We start from the raw sequence: 27076 nt of genomic DNA, 5'->3' as shown, positions 1-27076 counted from the left end.
TGGTGAACCTTTCTTTATAAAATGGATATTCTCAAAATAGATAAATAAATACAGCATTCTCAAAATTACATTTGGTCCTTTAATAATAAAGGGACTATTTATGAGAAAGTTAAGGATAATTGGGAAATGTTAAAAATCTGCCATGAAAATTTAAGAGTTTTAATTAATCAGTTGACCAGTCTACAGGAGTAATTCTCATTTTAAAGAATTAGTTATTTCTAAATACAAACTTATTAGGAACCTATTAGCAATGGATAGATGAAACAAGCTCTGTTAAAAGTTTTGGTTTTGTGGACCGTATTTAGATCTAAGTTTGTGTTGTCTGCAGATGAGTAAAGAGTTCTCCATTTTATCAAAGTGAGGTTTATACGATATTTGAATGAAATGGAGTTCTTTTGCTATAGCTATTAAAAAAAGACAATGTCAAAGAGAGATTAAAAAGAAGTAAAAAAGACATCATATTTTGAGAAACTTGGTAGGTAGAGTCAAGACAACATTAAGAGTGTTAGGAATCAGTAGGATTGAGTTTCTTCCACAAACTCTTCTAAACAGATCTAGAAAACTCACCTGATGGCGAAATCCAGAAGAGCAGAAAATGTATTGTATCCTATAGAAACTCAATACAGAAAATCATGCCTAGCCAATCACATAAACATTATTATGGTTTATTCTAGTATGTTATCCACATGAACATTATAAATAACCAATTATTTGTTCTGCATGTTATAAATTTTAAATTTTAAAACTATTTGAAAAAAGCTAAAAAAATTACTTCATGAAGTAGGTGAGTGGATATATATATCCACTCACCTACTTTGTGTGTGTGTGTGTGTGTGTACATATATATATATATATATATATATATATATATATATATATATATATATATATATATCAAGGCCCTCCATCCACCTACTTCATAAAGTATATAGGTATGTATATGTGTATCTATATAAGTCTATTTAAAATGTTTAATGCCTTAAATGTTTTCCTCGAATGGGAACGAGCAGAGTGAAGATTCAGAAGTATATCTAATTATCTAATAGACAACTGCAAGGGAGGGCTGGATTTTAAGAGAATTAAGGAAGGAAAGGAATGTGACTTTTAGAAGAGGTGCAGCCAAGATGGCAGAATAAAGGCAGGAACTCCTGTGAACTCTCCCCATACCTTTAAATAATGACTAACCAAATTCTAGATTGGAAAAACTCACAAAAAGATTGGGTGAAACAATTTTCCAGTTCAAGACAACTTGGAATGTAACTTTTAATAGGGGAAATCAGAGGAAGAAGAGAGAACTGTGATACAGTAGTAGCAGAAAATAGAGATGCTAGTTTTACACTACAAAAGAGTTTTTTTTCCCTAAAAATACATAGATCATTGATTACACACTTACTGAACATTTACTGTGCTAAAATTCTGTACATTGGTGAGGCTTCAACTAGCCAAAATAAACGATTAAAATAGCAGTTGAATATTATCAAAGCTCCTTGCAAGAATCTTATGGGATTCTCTTTGGTCAACCAGTCAAATGAGATGATGTCTTACAGAGAGACTCTGACATATTTCAGTTTTGGTGGTTTGTAAAAGAGATTCTTTAAGAAACATTCAGAGATGGTTCTGCTTTTTTTGACCAAGAGGAAAGCACAGTGTGACATGAAGTGATCAAGATCTGGATCTGTGTCTAAAACAGTAGACAGATTCTGGTTTTTGACAGTAAATTACTGGAAGTTGAGTTTTTGTTTTTTGTTTTTTTAGTTTAAAAAGGCTGACAGTGAAGGGGATATGATAAGACAATAGAATGAACTCCAAGTATTGTATTGGAAATGGATTCTTCAAAAATAAGAGAAAGTGAGATATTCAATTTACTTTTTTTTATTATAAAAGTAAAATAAAAAATAGCATTTATAAATTCAACATTTCTCCTTTAAAGTATTTGATCTTAAAAAAATTATTTACAATAGTAAAATGCAGAAACAGTGGAAAATACCATTTTCAGCATTGATTAGACCAATGTTTAAATATTCACTGAAATATACATATTCTGTCAAATCATGATAACGAAAAGCATAAAGCTTCTTTAAAAATTGTACATTGTGTGACTCCCACATCAAAATACTTTTTCTTAATTTCTTTATAAACTGACTGAGTAACTGTACTATGAATAGCTAGAGAGAGTATCCTTTTGGGCACTCCACAAGTCTTCTAAAGGGAGTGAGTATGCAGCATAGAAACAGCAGGAACAAAAATAGAAAGCAACTTGAGTCCACTGGCAGCCAAAAAAGGTTTGGTAAGACCCGTTTCCCTAAAGAAGGTACCACCCTGATCCTGTGTTCTGGCTACGAGACATATCTTTTAAATGAACCAAACTAAAATTAGTTTAAAAACTAAGAAGGAAGTTGGAAGATCCTGGTCTTTAATCCTGGAAAGTTCAAACCAGTTTCTTTCCTCTGAGCACTTTGACCTTCCTTTCCTTTGAATGGTGAAATGGAATTTCAGGATTTTCGTTTCCACGGTGTACTTAAATTCTCAACAATTTTGTTAAACTTTGCCTTCTATTGATGCTTCCTGTCCATAGTCACGAGGCGTTTTGTTGAGTGTTATTAATGAGCCAGGGCTGGTCAGAGACTCAGTAAAACTGAGTTTTCGGAAGGAGGTCTCCACCCCACTGTCATAGACACTTTCATTGTCTTGGAGTTTACAAAATTCACCTGAGGAAGGAAGGCAGAGCATAGTTTAGTGTTGGACAGCTCCTATGGTCCATGCTTCATTGGAGTTATTACCCATCACTTGGGCTGGAGAACTTTATTTCTGCTACCACCCATCTCCCAAGTTTCAGTTTTCCTCCTCATACCAACCTGATGAAATTCCAAGGAAGCACTGAGTGTGTCAGTGACAAAGCACTGTGCCGAGTAAAAGACAGTGCAAAAATGGGAGGAATCCCATCCATTGAAGAGCTTTTAAAGAGCAGAAATAACTGCCTACATAACATATTGTTTCTCTTAAAAAAAATTGCAATGGGGGCAGCTATGTAGTGCAGTACATTAGAACACCAATCCTGGAGTCAAGAAGAACTGAGTTTAAATCTGGCCTTAAACACTTAATAACTGTGTGACCCTGGGCAGGCCACTTAACCTTGATTGCCTCAAATAAAAAAAAAAACACAACAAAACAGAAACCTTAACAACCAAAACAGAATTTCAGTGAAAATGAAACAAAAAGGGAAGAGTAGAAGCCCGTTTTGCATGTCTCCTGGGGACAGGTGTAGCAATGGTTCTGAGACTCAAAGGAGATTTTGATTTGATACCCATTGTAACGCACTTAGTATAACTAAATCTTTTTTTCCTCAGTCTCTTCTATGATCAATGTGGGATGGATGGATGATCAAAGGGTAAGCAAGCAATTAATCATTTAGTAGTAGTAGTAGCTCAATGGATAGAATGGAAGAGGTAACACACCCCAGACATTTTACTAAATGTTCTACATACCAAGAATTCAACACTCTTTTCTGTCTTTTTTTTCTCTTGATTTTTGCAGGGCAATGGGGTTAAATGACTTATCCATGGACACACAGCTAAGTAAGTATTACATGTCAGAAGCTGGATTTAAACTTAGGTCCTCCTGACTCCAGGGCTGATGCTCTACTATTTTCTGTCTTTAAATTGTTTTGATAATTTTTTGTTTGTTTTCTTAAGTTGCTTCAGTTGTGTCCAACTCTTCATGACCCCATTTGGGGTTATGTTGACCAAGATATTGGAATGTTTTGCCTTTTCCTTCTCCAGCACATTTGACAGATGAGGAACTAAGGCAAACAGGGTTTAGTGACTTACCTAGTTCACATAGCTACTAAGTATTTGCAGTCAGATTTGAACTCAGAAAATTGAGTCTTCCTGACTTCAAGTCTGGTACTCCATTTACTAAGCCAATTATCTACTTATTTGATAAAATATAAGATGATTTTTTTTTTTAAATCTGAATGAGGGGCAGCTAGGTGGCACCGTGGATAGAGCACTGGCCCTGTCAGGAGTACCAGAGTTCAAATCCAGCCTCAGACACTTAATAATTACCTAGCTGTGTGGCCTTGGGCAAGCCACTTAACCCCATTGCCTTGCAAAAACCTAAAAAAAATTTACCTTAATAATTAAGCCACTGACCCCCATTGCCTTGCCAAAACTAAAAAATAAATAAACAAACAAACAAACAAATAAATAAATCTGGATGAGACCATTCGGTAATATTTCAGTCAAATTTCTCCTTAGTGGGAGACCTCTGTAGGAATATGGACAACTTGCATTGAGTTATTTTATATTACAAAGAAACGTAGGACTTAGGTGGCCAAATATATTTAAATGCTAATCAGATGGTGTTGTCAGATTTGTGAAAAATTTAATGGCATACCTGACATCTATCTGAGGAAATAACCCTAAATAAATAACGCTCACTATGCACTTCACTCATTCTCATAATATTTTTGGATTTAGATAACAGCACAATTCTTGTGTGTGCTTATCCTGTAAAAGGGGCATAGATGCAGCTGTCCTACTTTCATTGATATCTAAAAACTAAATAAATGATGGATGCCCTGCAAGTCTGCCTGCTAATCCACAAGGGTACTTTTATTAATGTGATTACTACTGAGCCAGCTTAAATTTTAGGTGCCCCAGAGGCACAGGGACCATCACTCATTTCATTCTCAAATCCTTTGGGGATTCTATCATTAAACTTCTTGATTCCTGATTCTTTTATCTGGAGGTGCCAATACTAGGTAAGCAGGGTCCAGACGTGAAAACTTAGGTTTGAAATGGGGTTCACAGACCAACATGGAGAGATTTCAAGGTGAGAGAGGAAGGAGGTGAAATTAGATAGGGAAAGAATATACTTTTGTCTTAATAAAACTGATTTGTAATCCACTTAATTTATTTAAATGCCTAAAAACATTGGGGAAGGAGGGCAGACTCTAGGCTTCATCAGACTACTGAAGGTATCCAGGACACAACTAATCTACTGTTGCCGTTGTAATTCCATTAGTCAAACAGCTGCTTCTTCATTAATCTACTGGCTACTCCTGAAATTCCCATTTGCAAGGGCTAAAGAACTTTTTGTTTGCCAATCCTACTGGTAATGACACATTATACAACTTGTCCAATGTACACCAGAGCATAGGAAGAGAACTGAGTCATGATCTGGTCTTGGTCCTATTACTGATTATCTAAATGACCTTAGACTTCATCTTCGTCCTCTGTAAAATGAAATTTATTTACTAAACTTCATAATTCTTTGCCTCTAAAATGGTGATCTAGTTGGTGCAGTGGATAGAGTGCTAGCCAAGGAATCAGGAGGACCTGAGTTCAAAACCAGCCTCAGATACTTACTAGTTGTATGACCCTGGATAAATCACTCAATCCTATTGGCTTCTCTTTTCCTAATCTGTCAAATGAGCTGGAGAAGAAAATGGTAAACTATTCCAGTATCGTTGCCAAGCAAACCTCAAACTAGGTCATGAAGAGTCAGACATGAATAATCAATTAACCAATAACAACAAAGGATGGCGATACTACTCCAAGGTTAAGAATGACTGCTTTAGAGTCCAGGGTCAAGGAACAAGAGAAGGTACTTGCCTCCCATTCACACAGAAATACAAAGACTGTGTATCATCACTCCCATCCTCCTAAAGCACAACATTTCAAATTTGCAATTATTCTCATACCTAGCTGCTGTCTTATGGAGCAGGGTGATGGGGGCAGCGAATATATCTGTTTCGAAGCCTGCTCTTGAATTTCAGGTGAATTTGCTGAGGCACTGAAGGCCTTCTGTATGACTTCAATTGCTTCAGTATAACCCATTTGTTTCAAAGCATCTACCAGTTCCCTTATTGTTCCTCCAGAGACCTGTGAGAGAGAAGGGAAAAAAAAATGCGTTTCTGTATGAGAAACATTGCAATTTCTTTTTTTAACAAGAACAACAAAAGCAGGTCTTCCCCATTTGTCTGCGAGTTCTAATGCCCTCCCCTCTCCTCCGCAACCTCCATCTCTCTTTGCCTTGTTACTACCACCCTATACAATACGAGGAATAGAACCACAAATGGTCAGATGCAAATCATCAGAGTACAAGGAAGAATTCAATTTCCTGTTTCATCTCTTGAAGACCACTTAGGAAATCAGTGAGGCTGCTGATAGTGAGTACAGAGAGAAGGAAATGCTGACACAGTAAAGCTTCCTTATAGAGTGGAGCTTGGAGGGTTTCCCCTTGTTTAAGTGAAGATTAACATTATTAAAAAACTATAGCTGGGGATGGATTTTTCAAGGAAAAGAAAAATGACTTCATCTTTTAGATGTTTCTATAGTCTGTATCAAGACACACTCTGAATTCTTAGAAAATCATCAGCAGAATCATGGAATTCATCAGAATCCACCTCTCTGTTGACCCTAACTTATGTCATCAATGACATTTTCCACTGGGCAAGAAGGTGCATGTTGGTTATATTTCAACTTGTTTATTCAATAGAGCTAAGTGTGAAGCTGAGAAAAGTACTGGGAGCTCTTCTCTGCCTTTTCTCTCTTTTTAATTCGTTCCTCTATTCTTTGTCTCTCTCCTTCTACACCCTTTCTTTTTCCACTTCTACTTTAACTCTGTATTGTCTTTGCCCTCCTTCTATGTCTCTTCCTTCCTCAGAGGGTACTAAGAGAAGCAGGAACCCAACCAGAACAACCTTTTAAATTTATAAAAAGACTTCTAGAGGCACAGAAAGTAGCAGGCATGGGTTTTTCTAAAGTTGAAGCCTTCTTCCCTACCCTACAGGGACATGCCCAAGACCCACCTTATTTCATTATCAAACACATCCCAAGATTTCACATTCCAAACATTCACCACCATCTAGTTCTAATGAATTCTGCTAATCAGGGTGGTTTGAATCAGTGATCAAAATGTAAAACTCCCTAAAAAGTTGATCAAAATGAAGACTTTGGGAGCTAATCTGTTAATCTATCAATGATCTAATGCATACGGATGGAGGAAGTTGAGTTCCACAACTAGGCAAATTCTGGGAACATCAAAGAGTCAAAGTCTCATCTGGCCAAAGCTTAGGTTTCCTAGACACTGAAATATTTTCATTCTGTGTGTTCTCCTTTTCTAAACATAAGACTCAAGAGAAATAGGGTAAAAGATGAGGTTGGATTAGATCACAATCACACAAAAATTGAATAACAATAAGAAAATCTCTTATGATTGCACAGTTGCATTCAAGCTTTATAAGTTTTGATTTCTAGAGATGTTAACCAAATATACGTATCTTTGCCCCCTCCAAACAAAGAAACAAACAAAGCAAAACCTTCCCAGAGAAAGCTTAGTAGTTTAGTATTTTTCTACAGCAATAGAGGAACCCACAGTTAATTCCTTCCACATCACAGGGGTTTGGACATGGCGCCCTTGAGATCTAGAAAATCCACATCTAACATTTTGGTCTTCTCTTCTTACCAAAGTCTAAAATTATTTTTCTTTCCATTTCATGGTATGTTCACAGTCCCTTATTGTTGTGTTAAGTATTTGGTCGTAGGCTAAATTATATAATAATATGCATATTTTAAATGCATTTTTGAGTTTCTAATTATTTTCCATGTTGTCTGCTGTCGTGAGTGGTCAGCAGTTCCATGCTGTCAGACCTTTGTGAGTTGTCAGCAACTTCCAAAACATGCCCCCCAAATTCCCATTTATGCCAACCTGTGACAAATCAAAACCATGATGGGGAAAATCTTGATGTGGAAGGGATAACTTTAGCCAGAATAAAAGTGGATAGAGCTCTGGACTTGGGAGCTGGGAAGATCTAAGTTTATTTGAATTCTTTCTCAGACTCTCACTAACTGTCATCCTGGTGGACAAGTCATTAAACTTCCCTCAATCTCAATTTCCTCATCTATAAAATAGAGTTAATATTAGAACTTAGCCTCACAAGATTGTTTTGAGGATCATAAAGAGATAACAGATACAAAGTACTTTGCAAATGCTCTGAAAGCTATTACTAGTGTGTTCATTCTCTAAATATTATTTTCCTAGAGGCTCTGGAAAATCCTAATATGCTTGAGAATAGCCTTCTCAGAGAAAGTAATTTATTCTTCTCAGACAGGATCACTAAAATATGAAGGTAACCTGGGGACAAGAAGAGCCTTTTTTTCTAAGAATTATGGAGGTAAGAAAGGTGCTCCTGACCAATGACGGCCGATGCAGCCAAGGTCAAACACAAATGAACAAATGATGCTTAAAATGGGACATCACCTCATAGTTGTCCATTAGAGTTTTGGAAGGAGTAGGACTCAGCCGGAAGGCATTGTTCAGTATACCCAGGCCTAATTTCTGTGCAAGCGTGGACCAGTTTTTGTCTGGATGGGGCATTTCTAATAACTTATAAAGCTTCCCCTTTGCATCTTCATTCAGCTGTTTCATATCTCCTGGAGGGAATGAAGACACAAGAGAAACAGAAGGAGTTAATAACTGATGGTTCATTGCAGCTTTGTTCTCTCACCATCTCATAGTAGAAGCAACCAGAATACTTTATCTGAGGATAAGTCCTGCTGAGTGAAATTAATATGTATTTTAATTGATGAAAAGTAGACATTTTCCTTCCTTATGCTTGTAGGATCTTCAACTCCAAAATGAGAATTTGTGTTCAAAATAGTTTGAAATATATTTTCCCCCTTAAATAATATGCAGTAAATTGCAATTTAAGGGATTAAGAGAAGAAGACTTTTGGATCCTCTCTTAGATAGGATACTCTTGTATCCTATATTGGCACTTACCTTGTGACAGTATATCACTGGATATTGACTCTGATTGATATGGCTTTCCATTTAATATGTCATAGACCTATTGGGAAGAAGAGAAGAAAAACATTACATACTAATGGAATATCTGGGAGAAGCACCACCAGCTCATGGAGTCACCTTCTCTATTAAAACTCGCTCTTGGAAAAGATTTGTACATTCAGTCTTTGTGGTGGGATGAGGGCAATGTTCCCTCGGGTGCTGTGAAGACCATCTTACTGATCTATAGGTGCAGTGCCAGAAAAGCAGATCAAAATTTGCTTGTCCAGGGTCAATGATAGTGTCTGGGGTTCGGGGTTTTTGCTCTCAGAAAGCCTGTCAGTGTGTAGATGGGGCTGCCTGAACTGAGATGGTGGCCAGATCAGACCAGGCTGATTGGTCATCTGTGTATGGTCAGGAAAATATTATTGCTTCCTCTCTGGGAGGTTCACACTATGAAACAAGCATGTGTCTACCTTCCAGGTTCTCTCCCCTTATCTTCAGGGGTCCCTGTACTTTCTGATTTTCTTTCACACTAGTTTGACTTGAAATCTGATCTTCCTGGTACCAAGGTCTGCTTTCCATCCAGGATGCTAAGTTACCTCTCAAACCCTAAGTTTAATACTTAGCTGAACAAACTGCAGGCTTCATCTCAGATTGCAAATTCAAAATCAAAATGCCATCCAACAAAAAAGAGAAAGAGTGAGTGAAAGGTACATTGGGTCTAATGTTTCCTTACGCCATTAAAAAAGGTTAAATTAATGTTAAAATCTCAGGAATGGTTTAAATCAAAGGTAACAAAGGTGACATTATAAGTCAAAAACTGGGAGTGATGCAGGGGGGATAGACCAAGAGATTGTTTTTGGTGCTCCCCTGAAATTACAAGACATAAGGAGCTGCCTTTTTGTAATATCAGTTAAGGAAATATGTTAGAATTTTGAATTAATGGTGCACCATTCATTTTAATGTTGTTTTGTGGATCACATAATAAATAATATAAGTAACTTGATAGTGGCAGGATATAAGAAGGAGGGCTGGGCAAATGGGGCAATGCTCTGGTGTGGCTTTGACCTTGAGGTCAGTCTTGTTATACCCTGTTTACTGGTGGACAGAAATGGGACACTGAAATGGGTCATTTTCTCTGAAGACCTCACCACACAACCCAGAAGTCATACTTTAAGGGAAAAATATAGTATCTTTGACATTATTTATGATATCAAGATGAAGAATGTTGAAGGAGAGATAAGCATTCTTTTCCTTTGTGTGTGTGTTTGTGTGTGTGTGTGTGTGTGTGTGTGTGTGCATACTCCTCCCATTGTATTATAAGCTCCATATTTTTCACTGCATGCAGTGGGCACTTAATAAATATAGGGGAATTGAACTCAGAAATCCGGTTAAATTCATAAAGCTTCTGCTTTATCAGAAGTCTTCACACTGGTCCATCTCAATTCCTGGCCCCTTTCACTGGGCCAGACCAAGGAACCTAATATATTTCCCTTGAGAACTGTGAACAAAGTCTCTAACTTCTGTAACTACATTTATCTTTGCAGTGATTCTAAGACTGCACTTTGTTGTTTAATACTTAGTTGAACAAACCATAAGCTTTATGTCAGATTGTAAAGTCAAGATCCCAATGGTGGGATGGTTCAAACTTGGTTGAATCTCCCTTAATACTGTATTTTTCCTCCTTCCCACACCCTCTCAACTCTTTCAACCTTATCACAGTAATACCTTTAATATTCAGAATCTAAATGGTCTGGATTAAGGCAAAAGAAACTTTTCAAGGTTATAGTTTATCTTTAGAAGGAGGATTCCTCAAAGAAATGAGAATACAGTGTACATGGGATAAGAAACCAGAAGAATATCACAAGCTGCCTATTCTATTCTTTTTCCTGTCAGCAGTTTCTCTCTCTACCTCAAGCAGGGATCAATAAACCGAGGAAGCTGCTTACTTTTGAGTTGGCTGCCATATCCAAAGGTGTAGTCCCAGGAACTACTCCTTCATCTTCTTCATCCCAAGCATCATCTAAGTCAAAAAGAGGTTCAAAGTTCTCCAAAAGAGGATCTGCACCTGAGGATCAATTCCACAGAAGCAGGGACAGTTAGTTGGTGTAGTGTATTGATAAAGGAAGACCTGAATTTAAATCCAGTCTCATATTTTATCAGTGGTATAATGCCGGGTAAGTCACTAAATTACCAGCCACCTGATTTTAAAATGAGATAATAATAGCACCCACCTTCTAGAGTTGGTATGAGGATCAAATGAGATAATATTTGTCAAGTCCTTTACAAATGGTAATATGCAACATAGGGTTAAATGGTATCATTATTACTTTATTTTCCAGATATTTTGATAGCAATTTCTTCACTGGCAAAATACCGTGGAAGACAGGGGAAGTTAAGTATATGATTTTCAATAAATAAAAACAGTTGCTGTCCCAAATAATGAGACTGTTGCTTCAACCATTCACATAGTTTTGAATTTAAATTGAATATGAAATTGAATAGATCTGAAGTCTGAGCTCTTAGCCTATAGGAAATAATAATCAATTTGGTTTGGTTATAGATCAATGACTATATAGCATTTATTTACTTAGCTTCCATCTTCTAGGTATTGAATAGTTTTATCTTTTAGAAAATGGGGACCATAATTGTTTGTGTTGGAACATAGGGTCCCTTCTTGGGCTGGTGAGTTTTGAAGGCTAATAAGAGGGCACAGATTAACTTCTAGAGCTAGATGAGAAAACTACACCTGAGAGATGCTGTTGATCATCCTCCCTTCAGGTATGAGTGTACCTAAATCAACTTGAGAACTGGAGATGAAATGACTTCTCAAAAGTAGTCAAAAAGTGTTTAGTCAGGAGGAAGAGCACAGTATCCAAGGGAACAACTCAAAGACAAGTGACTTTGAAATATCTTGCCATGCATAAGGATTTCTTCGTACTGATACTCAATGTAGGACAAGAACTACCACATTTTGCCCATGTCTCCTTGTTAAAGATATCTGTATATCCTTGTAGTTAACTAGGTACCATTTTTTTATCTAGGTCTTCTCAGGATCAGCATTACCTTAAAAGGGAATAAATACTGTATTCAAAGTCTCTACATCTCTAGTACTCACACAGTACATCAAAGAAGACACCTGCTAAATATTTGTTGAATCTGTTTTTAAATCTGAAGAAATTTAGGTGCAGAAACTTAATGGATAGAACTGGGAATCTGAACTTGAGTGGCTTCACAAATGTGTGCCTTCAAGGCTCCCTACACCACTTTTTTTCCATCTTTTTTATGTATTAGAGAAATGCATGCTTGTGTCAATGGAGTGTGCTAAAGACTCAAGAAAAGCATTTATTTTAAGGATTTAAACTTCATTGTACAGATGCTCCTTAAAGTTTCTTAAGACTGCTTGTTGATGAATGCATATAAACTGTGAAGCAGTTAATAGTCAATAAGTATGGATCAGCACCTGCTAAATAGAGTAGAGAGAGCTTCCTTTGTGGGAGGCACTATGTCACTTGCCAGACACACCAAGAAAAGCCAAAACCAGTCCCTACCCTCCACTCATAGAGGACCTTGCTGGAGACAGGGATCATTTTCACAAAGGGAAGGAAGAGAGATGGGGGCATTGCGATTACTGTTTTAAACATCATTTCCTAAAGAAATAAAAATTCTTAATTTATTCAATACAAATTTTGACACCTTTCTTCTTTCAAGGAGCTAAAAGTAGAGACCTGTGCTCTTTTTGAGTGGTCAGAATATTCCTCTCAGAGAAGCCTTGCCAGGTTTAAGGCATAAACTATGGCTAAGACATAAGAAACTAGGCTCACTTTCTTATTTCTTTTTTTTTTTAGGTTTTTGCAAGGCAAACGGGGTTAAGTGGCTTGCCCAAGGCCACACAGCTAGGTCATTATTAAGTGTCTGAGACTGGATTTGAACCCGGGTACTCCTGACGCCAGGGCCAGTGCTTTATCTACTCTCTTATTTTTAAGGCCAAACAATATCATGGTCTAAGGAAGGGGAATGAGATCATGAACGTGAGCACTTTTTTCCCTACCTTGCAAAGCACTAACTTTAGCAGTATCACATAGAGGAATTTCCCCCCCTAATCTGGGTTTCTGATACTTCCCCAAATTTATCTCTCGTGTCAAAATACAAGCAGGTCTAATCTACCTTTTCCAAAACTGATCAATAGGGAAGAATGGTCCACATTATTAAAGGATGACCTATTGTTTCTCTTACTATTCTTACAATGGAATTATTTTATGGAAATTCCAATATAGCTAACTCTGTAGCATCTCAAGATCTGTATCTTATAGAGATGCATATCTGTCATTCTGTTTCAGCATTAATTGATGCCTGCATTCAAAGTCTGACATTCTCTACAAAAATCCCAGCTTGTCTTACCTGCTGCTTTGAGGAGAGCCGCTAGCTTCGTGGACCCTCGTCCAGCAGCAATATGAAGAGGGGTGGTTCCATCATAGGTTATGCTGTCCACGTAGGCATCACCCTAAAATGTCATCAACCAAAAAGAGAAAGAGTAAGTGGAATGTACATGAGTCTATATTTCCTTATATCAGTATGGTCTCTTCTGGTCATGGCTAATAGCTACATCATTATGAAAGAGCCAAATTCAATGGAGAGAGAGAAAATGTGTGGAGGAAAAATTACAGTTGATATAGTTTTTGAAAAAGAAGTTATTCAGTTGATAGAAGACTGGCCATGGACTTGGGAAGATCTGATTTCAAGTCTGACCTCAGATGCTAACTAGCTGTATGACTCTAGGTTAAGTCACTTAACCCTGATTGTCTCCCCCCCACCAATAAAGTTAAATTTTATCAATGCATGTTGCTTCATTTTTGCTAGTTATTCCTGAAAATTCTACTTCCTACACTCCTTGTCCGACTGAATCCACTTTTTAACAAAGGGAAAACAATGTGAGGGGAAAATCTTCAATATGGTGAGAGGGTATGAACAATAACATGCTTAACCCTTCCCTTCTACAAGGAAGAAGGCCTGTTTTGCTAACTGTTTCCTAAAGTTCTGTCCATTTTTCAGTTTGGGCTATTAATTAAAAGGGTGGTATGCACACTCACCTCCAACAACAGGCAGCCAGCCAAAGATACATTCTCTTGTTCAACAGCCAGATGCAGGGCAGTGCGCCCGGACGTCTGCTCCTGAGCATTGACATCTGCACCAGCAGCAATCATCAGCCGAAGGCAGGGCATACTGTTGATTAGCATGGCCAGATGAATCGCGTTCAAACCTATGCACAAAGTACAAAATGCAGAAGTCACCAAAGGATAATGATGGACTGACTCCAAAAAATGGAGTCTTGGAAAATCCCGAAAGATCAGTTGCAGAGTCTAGAAAATTTCCCCTCATTAATGGTCCAAAGTCTAAGCTCTTCTATAGAAATAAGATTAATGTATTCCTCCTATGACATTATCTTTTTTCTTTCTTTTTTTGTGACTTTCCTTCTTTGATGCTCAAAACTTGACCATTCTTTGAACTGATAAGCCTTCATTTACCTTTGAGGTCTTAGCTGTCTCTTTTGCCACCTAATTTGTGTTAAAGTCCCTCTACAAGTATTAATTCTACATCAATAAACAACAGAAAGTTATGAGATGATGAAAAATGGGTTTAGTTGAAGATTCATTATGAATAATGGCAGACATTTACTGTGTACACCATTTTCTTCAGCTAGAGAAGGATCTATAAAAGCTACAGAAAAAATATTGACAAAATCAACCATTCATTTTCATGGAAAACAAAATGATTATTTTTCCTACCTTCACCATTGGGATGATTGATAAGTGGTGATATCTTTTTATGCTTCAGTAATATGCTCAGAATTCTTTCATCTCCTTCTTTTGCAGCTAAGTGCAAAACAGAGTTCCCCAAGCGGTCCAAAAGGCTCACATCAGCACCAGCCCTCAGCAGATCCTCTACAACATCCTCCTGCTTGGTTATGACTGCCAAGTGTAAGGGGGTCTGAAAATGGCAGGGAAAAGAGGGCAAAGTCTATTTTAGATCAATAGAAAAAAAGAGGTAAATCCCTGCTATTTCCATAATGTTATCAGAGCAAGAGGTCAAGACAGATTCTTATTCCTTTAGCTACTTGGAAGTTACCATCTGACCTATGGCAAATTTCTCCTTTTCTTTCATACTATAGGGATGAGGAAACTCCATCAACCAATACAGATTAGGAGTTCTTCCATTAATAGTATCAAATAGTATGTATTAAAGAGTCTATATTAACAGTGTATATTAAATAACATTAAACAGTCACAAAATCAACTTTCTTTTAGAGAACTGAGATCCCTTACAGCAGAACAGCAGTATTTTATCTTTATACAAATGAGACTGTTTCACAGAACAGCTAAGGTGAAATCTATCCTGTTGAGTAACACCTGTTTGCATGCTTTCCACTTCAATAGGCAGTTACTGATTGTGACTCCTCCATAAGGCTGGCCAACAGCATCCTGGGTATATCGCAGTTTATGTTATATGTTTAGCATTAGGACAAAAGCTGACTCTTTCCCAAGACAGATGCTTTAGATTATTTGGACCAATAAAGTCCCAGCATTTCTCTGAGGTTTAATTACATTAATTATCAGGGCTACCATAAAGTAATAAGGAAAAGCTTTTCCCTTATAGTATCTGGGTTTTTGTAAAACACAAGATGTGAGTTCCTTTGATTGATCTAGACAAAGACAAGGGCTCAATAACTAACCTTCACAATCACTCAATAAACCCAATTCAATAAACATTTATTAAGCAAGGGCCTATTATGGAACTAAGTACTAGCCGGAAGTTGAATATGACTATTAAAGATAACTGACAATAATATCAGATGGTAAGGTTTGGGAAGTACTAGAAGAAGGGTAACTACTTTACTTATGGCAGCTAGCTGGCACTGCAGTGGACAGAGCACAGGGTCTGGAGTTAAGACCTGAGTTCAAATCCTGATGCAGATACTTATGAGTTGGGTGACCTGACCCTGAGCAAGTCAACTAGCTTTTCATTTCCTCATCTTTAAAAGGATGATAATAGCAGCAACCACATCACAGGGTTATCATAAGAATCAAGTAATATATAGAGAGAGTACTTTGCAAACATCAGAGCAATATCAAAACTAGTTAATCAACATTATTATTATCATCTCTTGCTTCAAAGTGGTTCATACTTGCTTACTTTTTACTACTTTACACAAACATTTGTTCTCTGTAATATATGTATCTTTAGGGGTTCAAAAAATCCCCCAATTCTCCCCCAATTATCTAGAATTCATCAGTAGCTGGCAACACATCTGCACATAATCCCAAGCTTGAATTACTTGTATTAAATATATTACTGAGTCGTTATGGCACTGGATTTGAGTCTCAAATGTATAACCTGGGGAAATCTCCCTGAGTCTCAATTTCTTCATTTTTAAAATTAAAGGGTTGGATTTAGTGACTTTGGGGGTTACTTCTGGCTCTAGATAGGGTTGGCAGGGAAGTGCATGACCAAAGTGAAAATACCAGGTAGATGTGCATTATTAGTATTTTTATATCATTTGGGACATTTGCTATTCCATCTTCTGTTGCTTGATCTTCAGCTGATTCACTATGCACAGACACTAATTAGATCTGCCCTGGAAAGGGAAGGAATATAATGCTGCCATTTTTTATCAAGTGTGTTTACATAGTTAAATACCTTATATTTATACATTTTGTGTGTGTGTGTGTGTGTGTGTGTGTATGTGTGTGTGTGTGTGTTTTATGTGTGTATATATTTTAAGACTGATTGAAAGAGGCTAAAGAATTAGGGGCAAAAATGATAAACAGAGATGGCCTGTGTGTTGGGGAGTACTTCCAGGATCCGTGATTGTGTCCAAGAGGGTGTTTACTACTTGCCCTCCCAATGGATTGGGCTTTTGGAGTTTCTATGATCTCATAATTTATCATTCTGCAGCCAGAATGATGATGAGCATCAAATTTAGACTTATTATTAGAGGACAAGGACCCAGTTTATCTCTGGGACCACACTTCAAATCCTTCCACCTTATTAACACTGGGACACCCTAGGATGACTTCTAAGAAGCACAAGTCCAATTATGTATATGTGCTACTTTCTTGACCTATAGATTTTATTTAAAATGAAATTATGTATTTTTAAACAAAAAATGTTCTCCTTTTGGTTCCTCCCTCCCAATAATGGGTTGGAGGAAAAAAGTCCTTCTAATAATAAATAGTTAAATAAAACAAATTCCCTCCTTGACCAGTGTTTAGCACAGAGTTGACTGACTGGCCATGTTAAAAATATAACCTACAAATTTTTAAATCTCAGTACTAGACATGTTATAGAAAAGTAAAAGAATTTTTGGTGGTGATACAGAATAATATCTAAATTAATCCCTGACTTAAGGAATTGAATACTGAAAACGTTATGGTAAGATTAAATAAAGAAATAACTGAAACCTGGCTCCTCACCACCTCTAGCCCAATGCTACTGAAAAAAGTAATGCATGCATATTCCCAGCAATGTTGGTTAGTAGACAACCCTTAATAGTTACAGTTGAAATTGTAAAACTCAAAATAAATAAAATCTTTAATAAAAAAAAGTTACAGGTGCAGTTAGTCAGTCATTACTGAAGTTGAGGCCATGTGGCCATGCAGCTCAATGGATAGATCAAACAGACTGAAGCCAGGAGACTGAAGGTCAAATGTGACATTTGACATTTACAATCTGTAGGACTCTGGGTAGTAGCAAAAAAGGCATAGATGTTGACAAAAGAAAATCTAAAATGAGGCTCGTCCCAAAGCTCTTGCTACAAAGCTGAGAGCCGTCCTACAAAACATGAGTCATGGACCATCGGAGAATCCCCTAATTCAGTCTCCTTTTTCTGTCGTAAGAGATCACTTCTTTTATTACTTTCAGTAAAACAGTTGTAGAATATAAGGAGAAATCAGGAGTACACAACCTTTGGCTTTTCAGGAAATAATGACTCATCATAGGGGGAAGATAAATCATTTGAGAGTCACACACAAATAAAATAGGAAACTTCATTAAATTGGTAGAACAAAAATCTTTACTTTATAATCCAGTTCAGAGTGAGGCTCTTAACTAGTCTCAGGAAATATTAGGGTAAATGAAAGGATAAGATAACTGGCAAAGATAAAAGGAAAATAAGGAAGGGAGAAGAAAGAGGGAGAGGATGAAGACAACAAAGCAAAATTTGAGGAAAGATGATGAGGAGAAGGGCAAGAGAAAGATCAAAGAAGAAGAAAGACAGTGGGAGAGACACTGATATATAGAGAAGTTTATGATCTGGAAGAGCTCCTAGATGCAGAGGGAGTTTTTTTATGTTGAATAGAGAGTGTAACCATACCACAAAGTAGGTCCCATTTGCAATGTGGTCCAAGTGGTTCACTTGATATCATCTTCTGGATATATTAAAAGAAAAGTACTGGTTTTGAAAACTTGTCAAGACCCACTTAATTTATAGGGTAAAAAAATATCGTGTGGGATTCTCTTTTCTTCTCCCTTGGTCTCTCTGCCTTTTCCCCTTTTTTTTGAAACACACCTTTTAGGGGGCAGCTAGGTTGCACAGTGGGTAGAGCACTGGTCCTGGAGTCAGGAGGACCTGAGTTTAAATCCGGCCTCAAACACTTAATAATTAGCTAGCTGTGTGACCTTGGGCAAGTCACTTATCCCCATTGCCTTAAATAAAGTAAAAAAAAACTTTTAAAAACATCAAATTTTGTCAGTTATAATCTAAAGCACTCTTTGGAGCCCTAAATAATTTTGATATTTTGTGTCCACTTAGCCTGGACTTTCAATAAAATATTCCTTTCCCAGTAGTCTTTAGGTTTCACATATATTGTTGACTCTTAAATTTTCTTTCCCTGTTTGTCCTAAAGATATTTGAAGCAATAAGAAAAGCACAAAGATAGTGACTGTCTTACCTTAATGTTTTGAGTCTAGAGTGGTTCAAATTAGTATGCAGAATATTTTCTTCTGATTTTACTAAAGTTGGGACACAGTGTACATAATACAAGACATCTAAAATATTTTAATGTATCTCTCTTTCCAAGATTCCCCCCAAAAAAACCAAACTGGATTCTTTGGTTTATTCTTTCACTGTTGTTATTATTCAGTCATTTTCCAGTAATGTTCAATTTTTTGTGACCCTCTTTAGGATTATCCTGGCAGATATACTAGAATTATTTGCTATTTCCTTTTTCAGTTTATTTTATAGATGAGGAAACTGAGGCAAACGGGGATAAGTGACTTGTCAAAGGTCACAAAGATAGAAAGTGTTTGAGGTCACATTTGAACACAGAAAGTTGAGTCTTCCTGACTTCAGGTCTGCCACACCACTACTGCTTCACCCAGCAACATTTCATATGTTAAAAGTTAATTGTGTCACAATTTATATGAGCATAATGACTCACTCAGAAATCAAAAAAGATTCTTTTTCATGGAGCAAACAGTCTGACTCAGAAGATTTTTAAAATGTTAGTGCTAAACACTTTTCAAAGCTATGCTAAGAACATGTTATCAACATTTGTTGGATGAAATTTATTAAAGGGCCCACATGGCCTATGTTTCACAGTCTGAAAGTTTCTATACTGCCTTTTACTTTGGGAAATTTCTTTAGTCAATTTAAACTTTATTTTTTAAATTAAGCTTTTTGTTTTAGTTAAAATCTGACATCTGTGCTTACCTGGTAGAGATCATTTCTCATGTTAATGATGTCATCAGAAACCAAACCAGATATCACTTCTAGGAGGTTCCGTACCAGTTCAGCATGAAGGTGGATGATTGCTAAGTGTAAGACGCTAGAATGCAAAAAAAGTGATAATAATCAGTTGTGGGGAGGAAAATCAGTTACTGAATTCATAGGCTCATATTTAATTGACTATAACCACCCATCAGAGGTTTTCTAAGGAAAAAGACAATGGTTGTCCCTAGTGGTCTTTTTTGAGTGTCCAGTTTATGCTGATCCAAATACCATTCAATGACAATGATCTAGCCAAAGTTGTGGGCTAAGAGGATAGGAGAAGAAAACTGAATTGAACTATCAAAAGTAGACAAATAAATGTGTTGGGCTTCTTATGAACTAGGTCCTCAGTGATACCAAATTTTAATTTTCCTGGAGGAATGCTAACATGTAAGATTTATTAAACTGATCTCTTAATTAACAACTGAAGGCACATTTCCTCACAGATAGACAATCATTTAACCTAAGAATTCTTATTGCTTATAATTTAGTGAAGCCTAAGCATTTCTCAGAAACCTGTTTTGAAAATGCACAAAATAAAAGTCATAAGATGTTAAAGAAAATATATTGAAATATAATACTGAAATGCTAAAAAGAAGTTCATAGTTAAGAATGGTTAAGCCATCCAAGAGAAGGACCCCTTCTCTAATTGGTCTTCTCTTCCTTACAAAATAACAAAGAGAGCTCTCTAATACTGAGAATGCAATTCCAAGGGGCTGATCACATTTTTTGGATACCAAACATAAGCTTGCCAAAAATGTTATTTTATAGGGAATTTACACAAGGCAAGTTAATATGGTGGTAAGAAGTAATTCAAGGATGCCCTCAAGGTTTCTCTGAAGAACTTTGGAATTGATTGTAGGACTTGTGAGACACTGGCAAAGGAGTGCCCAGCATAGCGTACCTACATTAAAGAAGGTGCCGTGCTCTATGAGCAAAGAAGAATTAAAGTAGTTCAAAAGAAATGTGAGATATGCAAGATGAGAGAATCCACCCCAAATGCTGGCAAGGTCTATTAGCGTCCAACCTTTGGTAGAGCATTCTGAGCTTGTACTGATCTGATCAGTCACACTGGTACTTGACTTTACCATAGTGAAGTCATTTTGGTCCTCTTTGAGAATGAAGGACAACAGCCAACCAATGGAGAGAGCTATTCCCAGCATCCAAAATACCACATAGCAAGAGGTCACCATAGCTAAGAAGTAAAAAGATGCATCCATTTTAACTGAATTGAAGGCCAATTTACTCAGATACGTTACTTGAAAATAAATCATGCGGAAGTGTTGGCATGGAGGTCCATATTATGTGAAAAGCATTTTTACAATAATGATTTTATAGCTGAGGTATAAATACTATACCGTATGATTTCTTATTCTTAGAGAAAAAGGTGTCATGCATATAAGACTGTTAAAATTCCTAAAGAATTTCCACATGTTATTTCAGAGAAGTAGTAATTCCTCTTCCCTATGGGGATTTCCCTGTGGTCAGGAGTTTTAGATTTCTTTTTTTTTTCCTTGTCATTCATTTGATGACTCATGGCCACAGGATTCAGACTATTAATTAGCTAAGGATGAAAAAACTTAAGGAAAATATACCATGTTACAGTTCCCTAGTCCAGTGATGAGGAGGAAGAGAAGGAGCAGGAGGAAAATGAAAAAAATTATTATCACTCTTTTCCTCTACTACAAGATATTGTCATACACACATCCTGGCTCAATTCATTAGAACAGATGCTGTAGCTCCAGTCATTCAAATCCCTTCAGATGGGTTGTGTAGGTGAGAATTGGCTCACCAACTGTTTTCTTAGGGCTCTCTCTAGATACTTAAACAGGTCTTATTGCCTGGCTTCCCTTGCTCCCATAGTACACACAACTCTGTACCTCTTCAGCAGCCATTTCTTTTTCTTTTGATAATATGGCTTTGTTCAATGATAAAATAAAAAATAAATGTATATGCTGAATGATGACAAAGAAATAATTATCTAATTCTAAATTTCCTTCCAATCCTTATGATTGTAAAAAACAAATTCTCATAAAAACCAATTTGTAGATAAGACCTCAAGTTCTGATTTTTTAATTCAACATTATTTCATGCAGCTCTTCTCACATTTTTGCAGTTGTCATTTTTACTTAAGATTTCTCATAATGATCATATTAGCTCTGTATTTCCCCTGAAAAGTTCACTATCTTCTTTCTTCCTTTACTGTTTTTTCTTTGAATTATATGTAATTTTGTACTAAAAAATATTTTTTGGTATACAGTTCCCATATGGAAAGACTGTATGAATTCTCTTATACTGTATAATAATGAGGTCAGTGGTTATACCACATCCTTGGTTGCTCTGCAAGGAATGAGAACATAGATTTCTGATTGCCTGAATACTCAAGGTGAGTATGTGCTTTAAGGATCTACTTCAATTTTCATACCAAAGCTAAGAAAAGAAAATATTTCAGTGATTTTAGTCAAAGCCCTTGTCTTGTGACAGTTCATTACAGGCTTCTGAGTCAGAAGACCATGATGAAGGAACTCTCTGGATCATTTCCAAAGAGAGCTCATGGGGATTGGCCAGGTATGATGGGGATGACATTTAAAACTACAGTAAAAACAGAAATGGAAAGATCTGTTCATAGGAATCACTGACAGATGTCATCGTCATTATATGAACCAAACACCCTAACTTGAGGGAAACATTTAAAAATGGAAAAAAGGGGGTGGTTAGGTGGCACAGTGAATAGAGCACCAGCCTTGGAATCAGGAGTACCTGGGTTCATATCAGACCTCAGACACTTAAATAATTACCTAGCTGTGTGGCCTTGGGCAAGCCACTTAACGTCATTGCCTTGAAAAATCTAAAAAAATAAAATAAAATAAACAAAATGAAAATGGAAAAAACCCAATAGACTTGCTAAAATTAATCAAGGCAATATAGAAGAGAGCAGTGACTACAAAAGAATACAATTACTTAATAAGTCAACAAGCATTAAGCATTTATTTTCTGCCAAGTACTATATCAACTTCTGGGAATGCAAAAAAAAGTCTTTGCTCATAATTTAATGGGAAATTGATATTCAAAAAACAAAGGGCAAACAAGGATAAACTAAGAAAAGTTAGAAAGAGAAGGCACAAGTATTAAGTGGGGCTGGGAAAAACTTTTTGTGGAAGGTGAAGTTTTAGCTGAGACTTGAAAGGAGGCAGGGGATCTGGGAGGCAGAGATGAGGAGAGAGAATCCATTAGAGTGATGAAAATGAAAGGAGTCAGAAGAGAGTGTTTTGTGTGAGGAATGGGTCAGTGTAAGAGGATCAGAGAATATGAAGAAAAATTAGGTGAAAAAATACAGGGCAGGTATGCATGGGGGAGAAGTTATGAGGTGTTTTAAACACTAAACAGTGAATTTTATATTTGGTCTTGGAAGGAATCAGGAGCCAACTAAAGTTTACTTAAGTGGGGGGAGGGTGATATAGTCAGAACCATGGCTTTAGCATGATCAGTTTGATAACTTCTTTGTAGCCCTTTGGTGAATGTTTCAGTGCAAACTTGAGGCATATAAGTAGAATAATTTGTGGCAAGACTGAAAAAATGATTTTATGGTAAAGGGGGAAAAAAGACATCAATGAGGGCAAAGTGGAGCTGAACATACTGCAAACAGGAGCTAAAGGAGAGGAATGGCTTGAAGAAAAGTGGGTAACCTGAGTATGGAAAATTATAGAAAAGGGGATACTGTCTTTGCCCTCAGGGATCTACTCAGGGGCTGAGCTAAATGGAATGGGTTCTGGAAGCTTAAGGAGTGTTTGAAAGTTTATCTCCGGGGCGGCTAGGTGGTGTAGTGGATAAAGTACCGGCCTTGGAGTCAGGAGTACCTGGGTTCAAGTCTGGTCTCAGACACTTAATAATTACCTAGCTGTGTGGCCTTGGGCAAGCCACTTAACTCCATTTGCCTTGCAAAAAAAACCAAAAAACCCAAAACCCCCCAAAAAGTAAGTTTGTCTCCAAGGATCATTTGAAAAAAGAAAATCTCAGTATCCAGATATTTAGTCAACCTCTGGATAAAACATAACCTCACATGTCTCCTTTCTGGGACCAACTTGGAAGAAATGTCTGAGTTGGTGAGCACTCTGGCAACAATCTACCACACGTGAATCAAGACTTCTCAACAAGGCCTGGTCATCTATAGAACCCATTCCAGTTCTCCTTCTGCACTATCTCTGACATTTCTATGTAGGGCTGATGAAGATGGCAAAACCAGTCAGGGAAGAGTGAGGTGGCTGACTTGACAGAGTCCCCTGGGCTTCTTTTACATCTCTTTGTATCTAATTAGCCAGGTGGTATAGTGGTAAAAGCATTGAATATGGAATCAAGAAGACCCAAGTTTAAATTCTGTTTCAAATATTTACTAGCTGTGTGACCCTGGGCAAGTCACTTTACCTTTCACCCTTACTTTCCTCATCTATAAAACATGAATAATAATAGTACCTACCTTCAGGGGTTGTTGTGAGGATAAAATACGTGTTTAGCAAACCTTAAAGCATTATATATTGTTGGTTATTATTACTGTTGTTATCTAAATTTCTCAGAATATCCCCCATCCCAGTAGTCATTTGACAATTTGGTGAAATCGTTGCTATCTCTGGACCCAATCCCCTTCCCATCCCCCTCCTCCAACATTTTGTTCCCTATATACTCCCACTTACTTGTCCCCATTGTCATCTTGCACCGCAGTAAGATGGCACTGGACAGCTAGCAACATCTTCACATCACCAGTCACTGCATAGTCAAAGAGAGCACTGGCGTGCCGTTTAGCAAGCTGCATGGCCTTCTCCAGGAAAAGATCACCTGCGAGTAATCATTCACTTTTTTTCAAAGAGCTTATAGTAGGGGTCATAATATAGTATCTTGTGCCTATTTTGAATGCACTGGCCCTGGAGTCAGGAGTACCTGGGTTCAAATCCAGCCTCAAGACACTTAATAATTACCTAGCTGTGTGGCCTTGGGCAAGCCACTTAACCTCATCTGCCTTGCAAAAAAAAAAAAAACAAAAACTAAAAAAAGGTTTGGGGGCTTGTATTAGAAGAAAAATGGAAAACAACAGTTCTTCCAAAGAATAAAAATAGTCTGAGAATTCAATCTAGTGTTTATGAAAAGGAAAAAAAAATTTTGAGGGGAGAACCAGATATTTGCCTATTTAAGAAAAAATGAACAATATAACCAATTTAACCTTTATTCTTCCACTGAAAGAGGGGGGCTCCACCTAAAAATCCAAGCCAACTTGGGCTCTGATTGAGATGGAAATCAATCCCTTATTGATACCAAGATTTCATTATATTCTGCCAGCAGCAATTTCCTAAGGCAGATTTGTTATTAATTAAAAGTTAAGTTACTGATTTTTGAAAAAAAAACAATTGGGTTCTTTCCCTTAAAAACTGTAGAGAAAAAAGGGAGGGGCAATCAAAAATATGTAATTGATCTGCCTTTGGAAGACAGTTTCCATGAGCCGTTAGTGTTTTTACAACTTACTTCCTCTTGGCAAGTAGCCTAGAAATATCACAGATATCTGGGCAGTTCTCAGTATTTTCAGCAGAGGGCATAAATAATCATACAACCAATTCATCAAGAAAATGCCACAGAAAAAGGTCAAAAGAAGTTGTTTTGTCCGTCTAGTTTTTGGACAAACTTTGACCTGAGTCTGGTTGAGAAATATGAGGAAGTTTGGCCTGGAGAAAACTTGGTATGTGCGTGGGGGGGGGGGGGGGGGGGAAGGAGGAGAAGGAGTGTAGAAAAAAGATGGTTCTCACGTGGCAGAAGGATTTGGTTTGTTCTGTTTATGCCGTACTTAGGAATGACAGGTAGAAACTAACAGGCAGATTCACATATGATGTAAGCATCAAAGATGACCAAGATACAGTGGGGCTGCTTTGGGAGTCAGTGAGTTTCCCATCCTGGAGGTCTCTGTTCAGAGTCTGGGTTACTACTTGTTGAGAAGTTGGATTTTTCAAGATTTGAATAAAAATAACAACAAAGATTCCTTCCTACTTCCAGATTTTGGAATTTCATGAGACATCTTCACTAAGGAAGGTTATTTAGGGGGAATCTTCTCTAAAACTTTGAAAAATCAGAATAGAAATACATTCTTTTGGTATGTATTATCCAGAGCAGTTGTACTCGCAAAAAAAAAAAAAAAAAAATTGTGACAGTGTCCTGAAGGGATAGGGGAGAAAAAAACATGTGTAGGATCTACAGTTTGTCCCTAGAGAATAAAATTCTGCAAGGTACTTTGTTAGGTATTAATGCTAGATTCATCTTAACATTAAAAAAAGAACCGATAACAACCCTTTTAATCACCTTGCTATCTAAGACCTGCAATAAAGATTAATCATTTACATATCACTCACCCTGTAACCTACAGTCTTCCTCCTCCACTCCTACTGTGCACGTCAAAGTAACCTCATCTTCCCCAGTGATTCTGGACTTATCTTCTTGCTCTGTGGTTTGTAGTATTTTCCCAGAAAGTTCTGCAGAGTGTCTGCCATGACTCTTGTCACAGACTTCATGGTTCAGCTCAGATGAGTCTAGAGTTTCTAAATATAATCAATAAAGATCAGCTCATTCTCAGTCTAATCAACTCCCCCATTATAATATGATATATTAAGGAAAGCCCAACAGTGTGTGATAGGCTTACAATGAAAATAGAGAAAAAAAGAACTTTTCAGACATATTTTAAAACTGTTTATGAAAAAAGCAACATATTATTAAACAATTTTCAAATTTCATCTTTTTAATCCTTTAAAATTAAACTAGTGCTATTTTAAGAGGACAAAATTTCCACTAATTGTAAATGAACTTTTTTAAATTAAAAAAGTCACATATAAAGAAGTTTATGGGTAATCCTTTTTTGTTCTTAAACTATTTAATTATTCAGGTTTGTTAATAATTAAGTTCATAATAAAAAAATTTAAAAAAAGAAAAAAATTTAAAGTCTAGATAATTTTCTTTCTCCCTTATTGTCTACTGATAGAATAGGCTCTATTGGAATGTTCACGGTAGCTAAGTGGAACAGTAAATAGAGTCCTGGGCCTGGAGTTAGGAAGACCTGAGTTCAAATGTGGTCTAGCTTTCTAATTAGTGTGACTTTGGGCACAAGGCACTTAACTTTGCCACAATTTCCTCATCTGTCATATATAAGTTGAAGAAGGAAACGACAAAATCATTCCAATATCTTTTCCAAGAAAACCCCAAAAGGGATAATGAACAATTGGACAAGCCTGAACAACAATAACCACCTAGTTTAGCAGTTCAAAAAGTGTGATCCATGGACCCCTAGGAGTTCCCAAGGACCTTTCAGGGGGTCTGCAAGGGTCAAACTATTTCTGTAGTAATACTAAAATATCATTTGCCAATTAAAATATTTCTTTTCCAACTCTCATCTGTTGGGGGGGGGTTGGAATTTCTTCATATACATCAAAACAACATACTGCGGCAGACTAAATGTAGAAAGATATGAGAATCTACTTTTTGCATATAAAAT

The 27076-nt window shown here is 36.9% G+C and overlaps 1 protein-coding gene across 2 annotated transcripts in view; it reads right to left on the bottom strand.

The window, feature by feature from the left end:
* Window positions 1-1883: 1883 nt before the first annotated feature.
* NFKB1 (nuclear factor kappa B subunit 1) overlaps window positions 1884-27076 on the bottom strand; it is a 163572-nt gene continuing 138379 nt past the window's right edge. For both annotated transcript variants that reach the window (XM_074228156.1, XM_074228157.1), the window contains 11 exons: window positions 25944-26129; window positions 24246-24387; window positions 19501-19615; window positions 14579-14780; window positions 13883-14052; window positions 13194-13296; window positions 10742-10860; window positions 8787-8853; window positions 8266-8438; window positions 5705-5885; window positions 1884-2708 (listed from right to left, as the gene is read on the bottom strand). In XM_074228156.1, the coding sequence (XP_074084257.1) occupies window positions 2539-2708; window positions 5705-5885; window positions 8266-8438; window positions 8787-8853; window positions 10742-10860; window positions 13194-13296; window positions 13883-14052; window positions 14579-14780; window positions 19501-19615; window positions 24246-24387; window positions 25944-26129 (1628 nt within the window). In that variant the 3' untranslated portion in view covers window positions 1884-2538. The remainder of the gene's footprint in view (window positions 2709-5704; window positions 5886-8265; window positions 8439-8786; window positions 8854-10741; window positions 10861-13193; window positions 13297-13882; window positions 14053-14578; window positions 14781-19500; window positions 19616-24245; window positions 24388-25943; window positions 26130-27076) is intronic.

Source organism: Macrotis lagotis, chromosome 3 (genome assembly GCF_037893015.1).
Source record: "Macrotis lagotis isolate mMagLag1 chromosome 3, bilby.v1.9.chrom.fasta, whole genome shotgun sequence".
Taxonomy (NCBI): Eukaryota; Metazoa; Chordata; class Mammalia; order Peramelemorphia; family Peramelidae; genus Macrotis; species Macrotis lagotis.
Note: the sequence above shows the minus strand (reverse complement) of the source record. Positions and strands in the feature narration are given on the sequence as shown.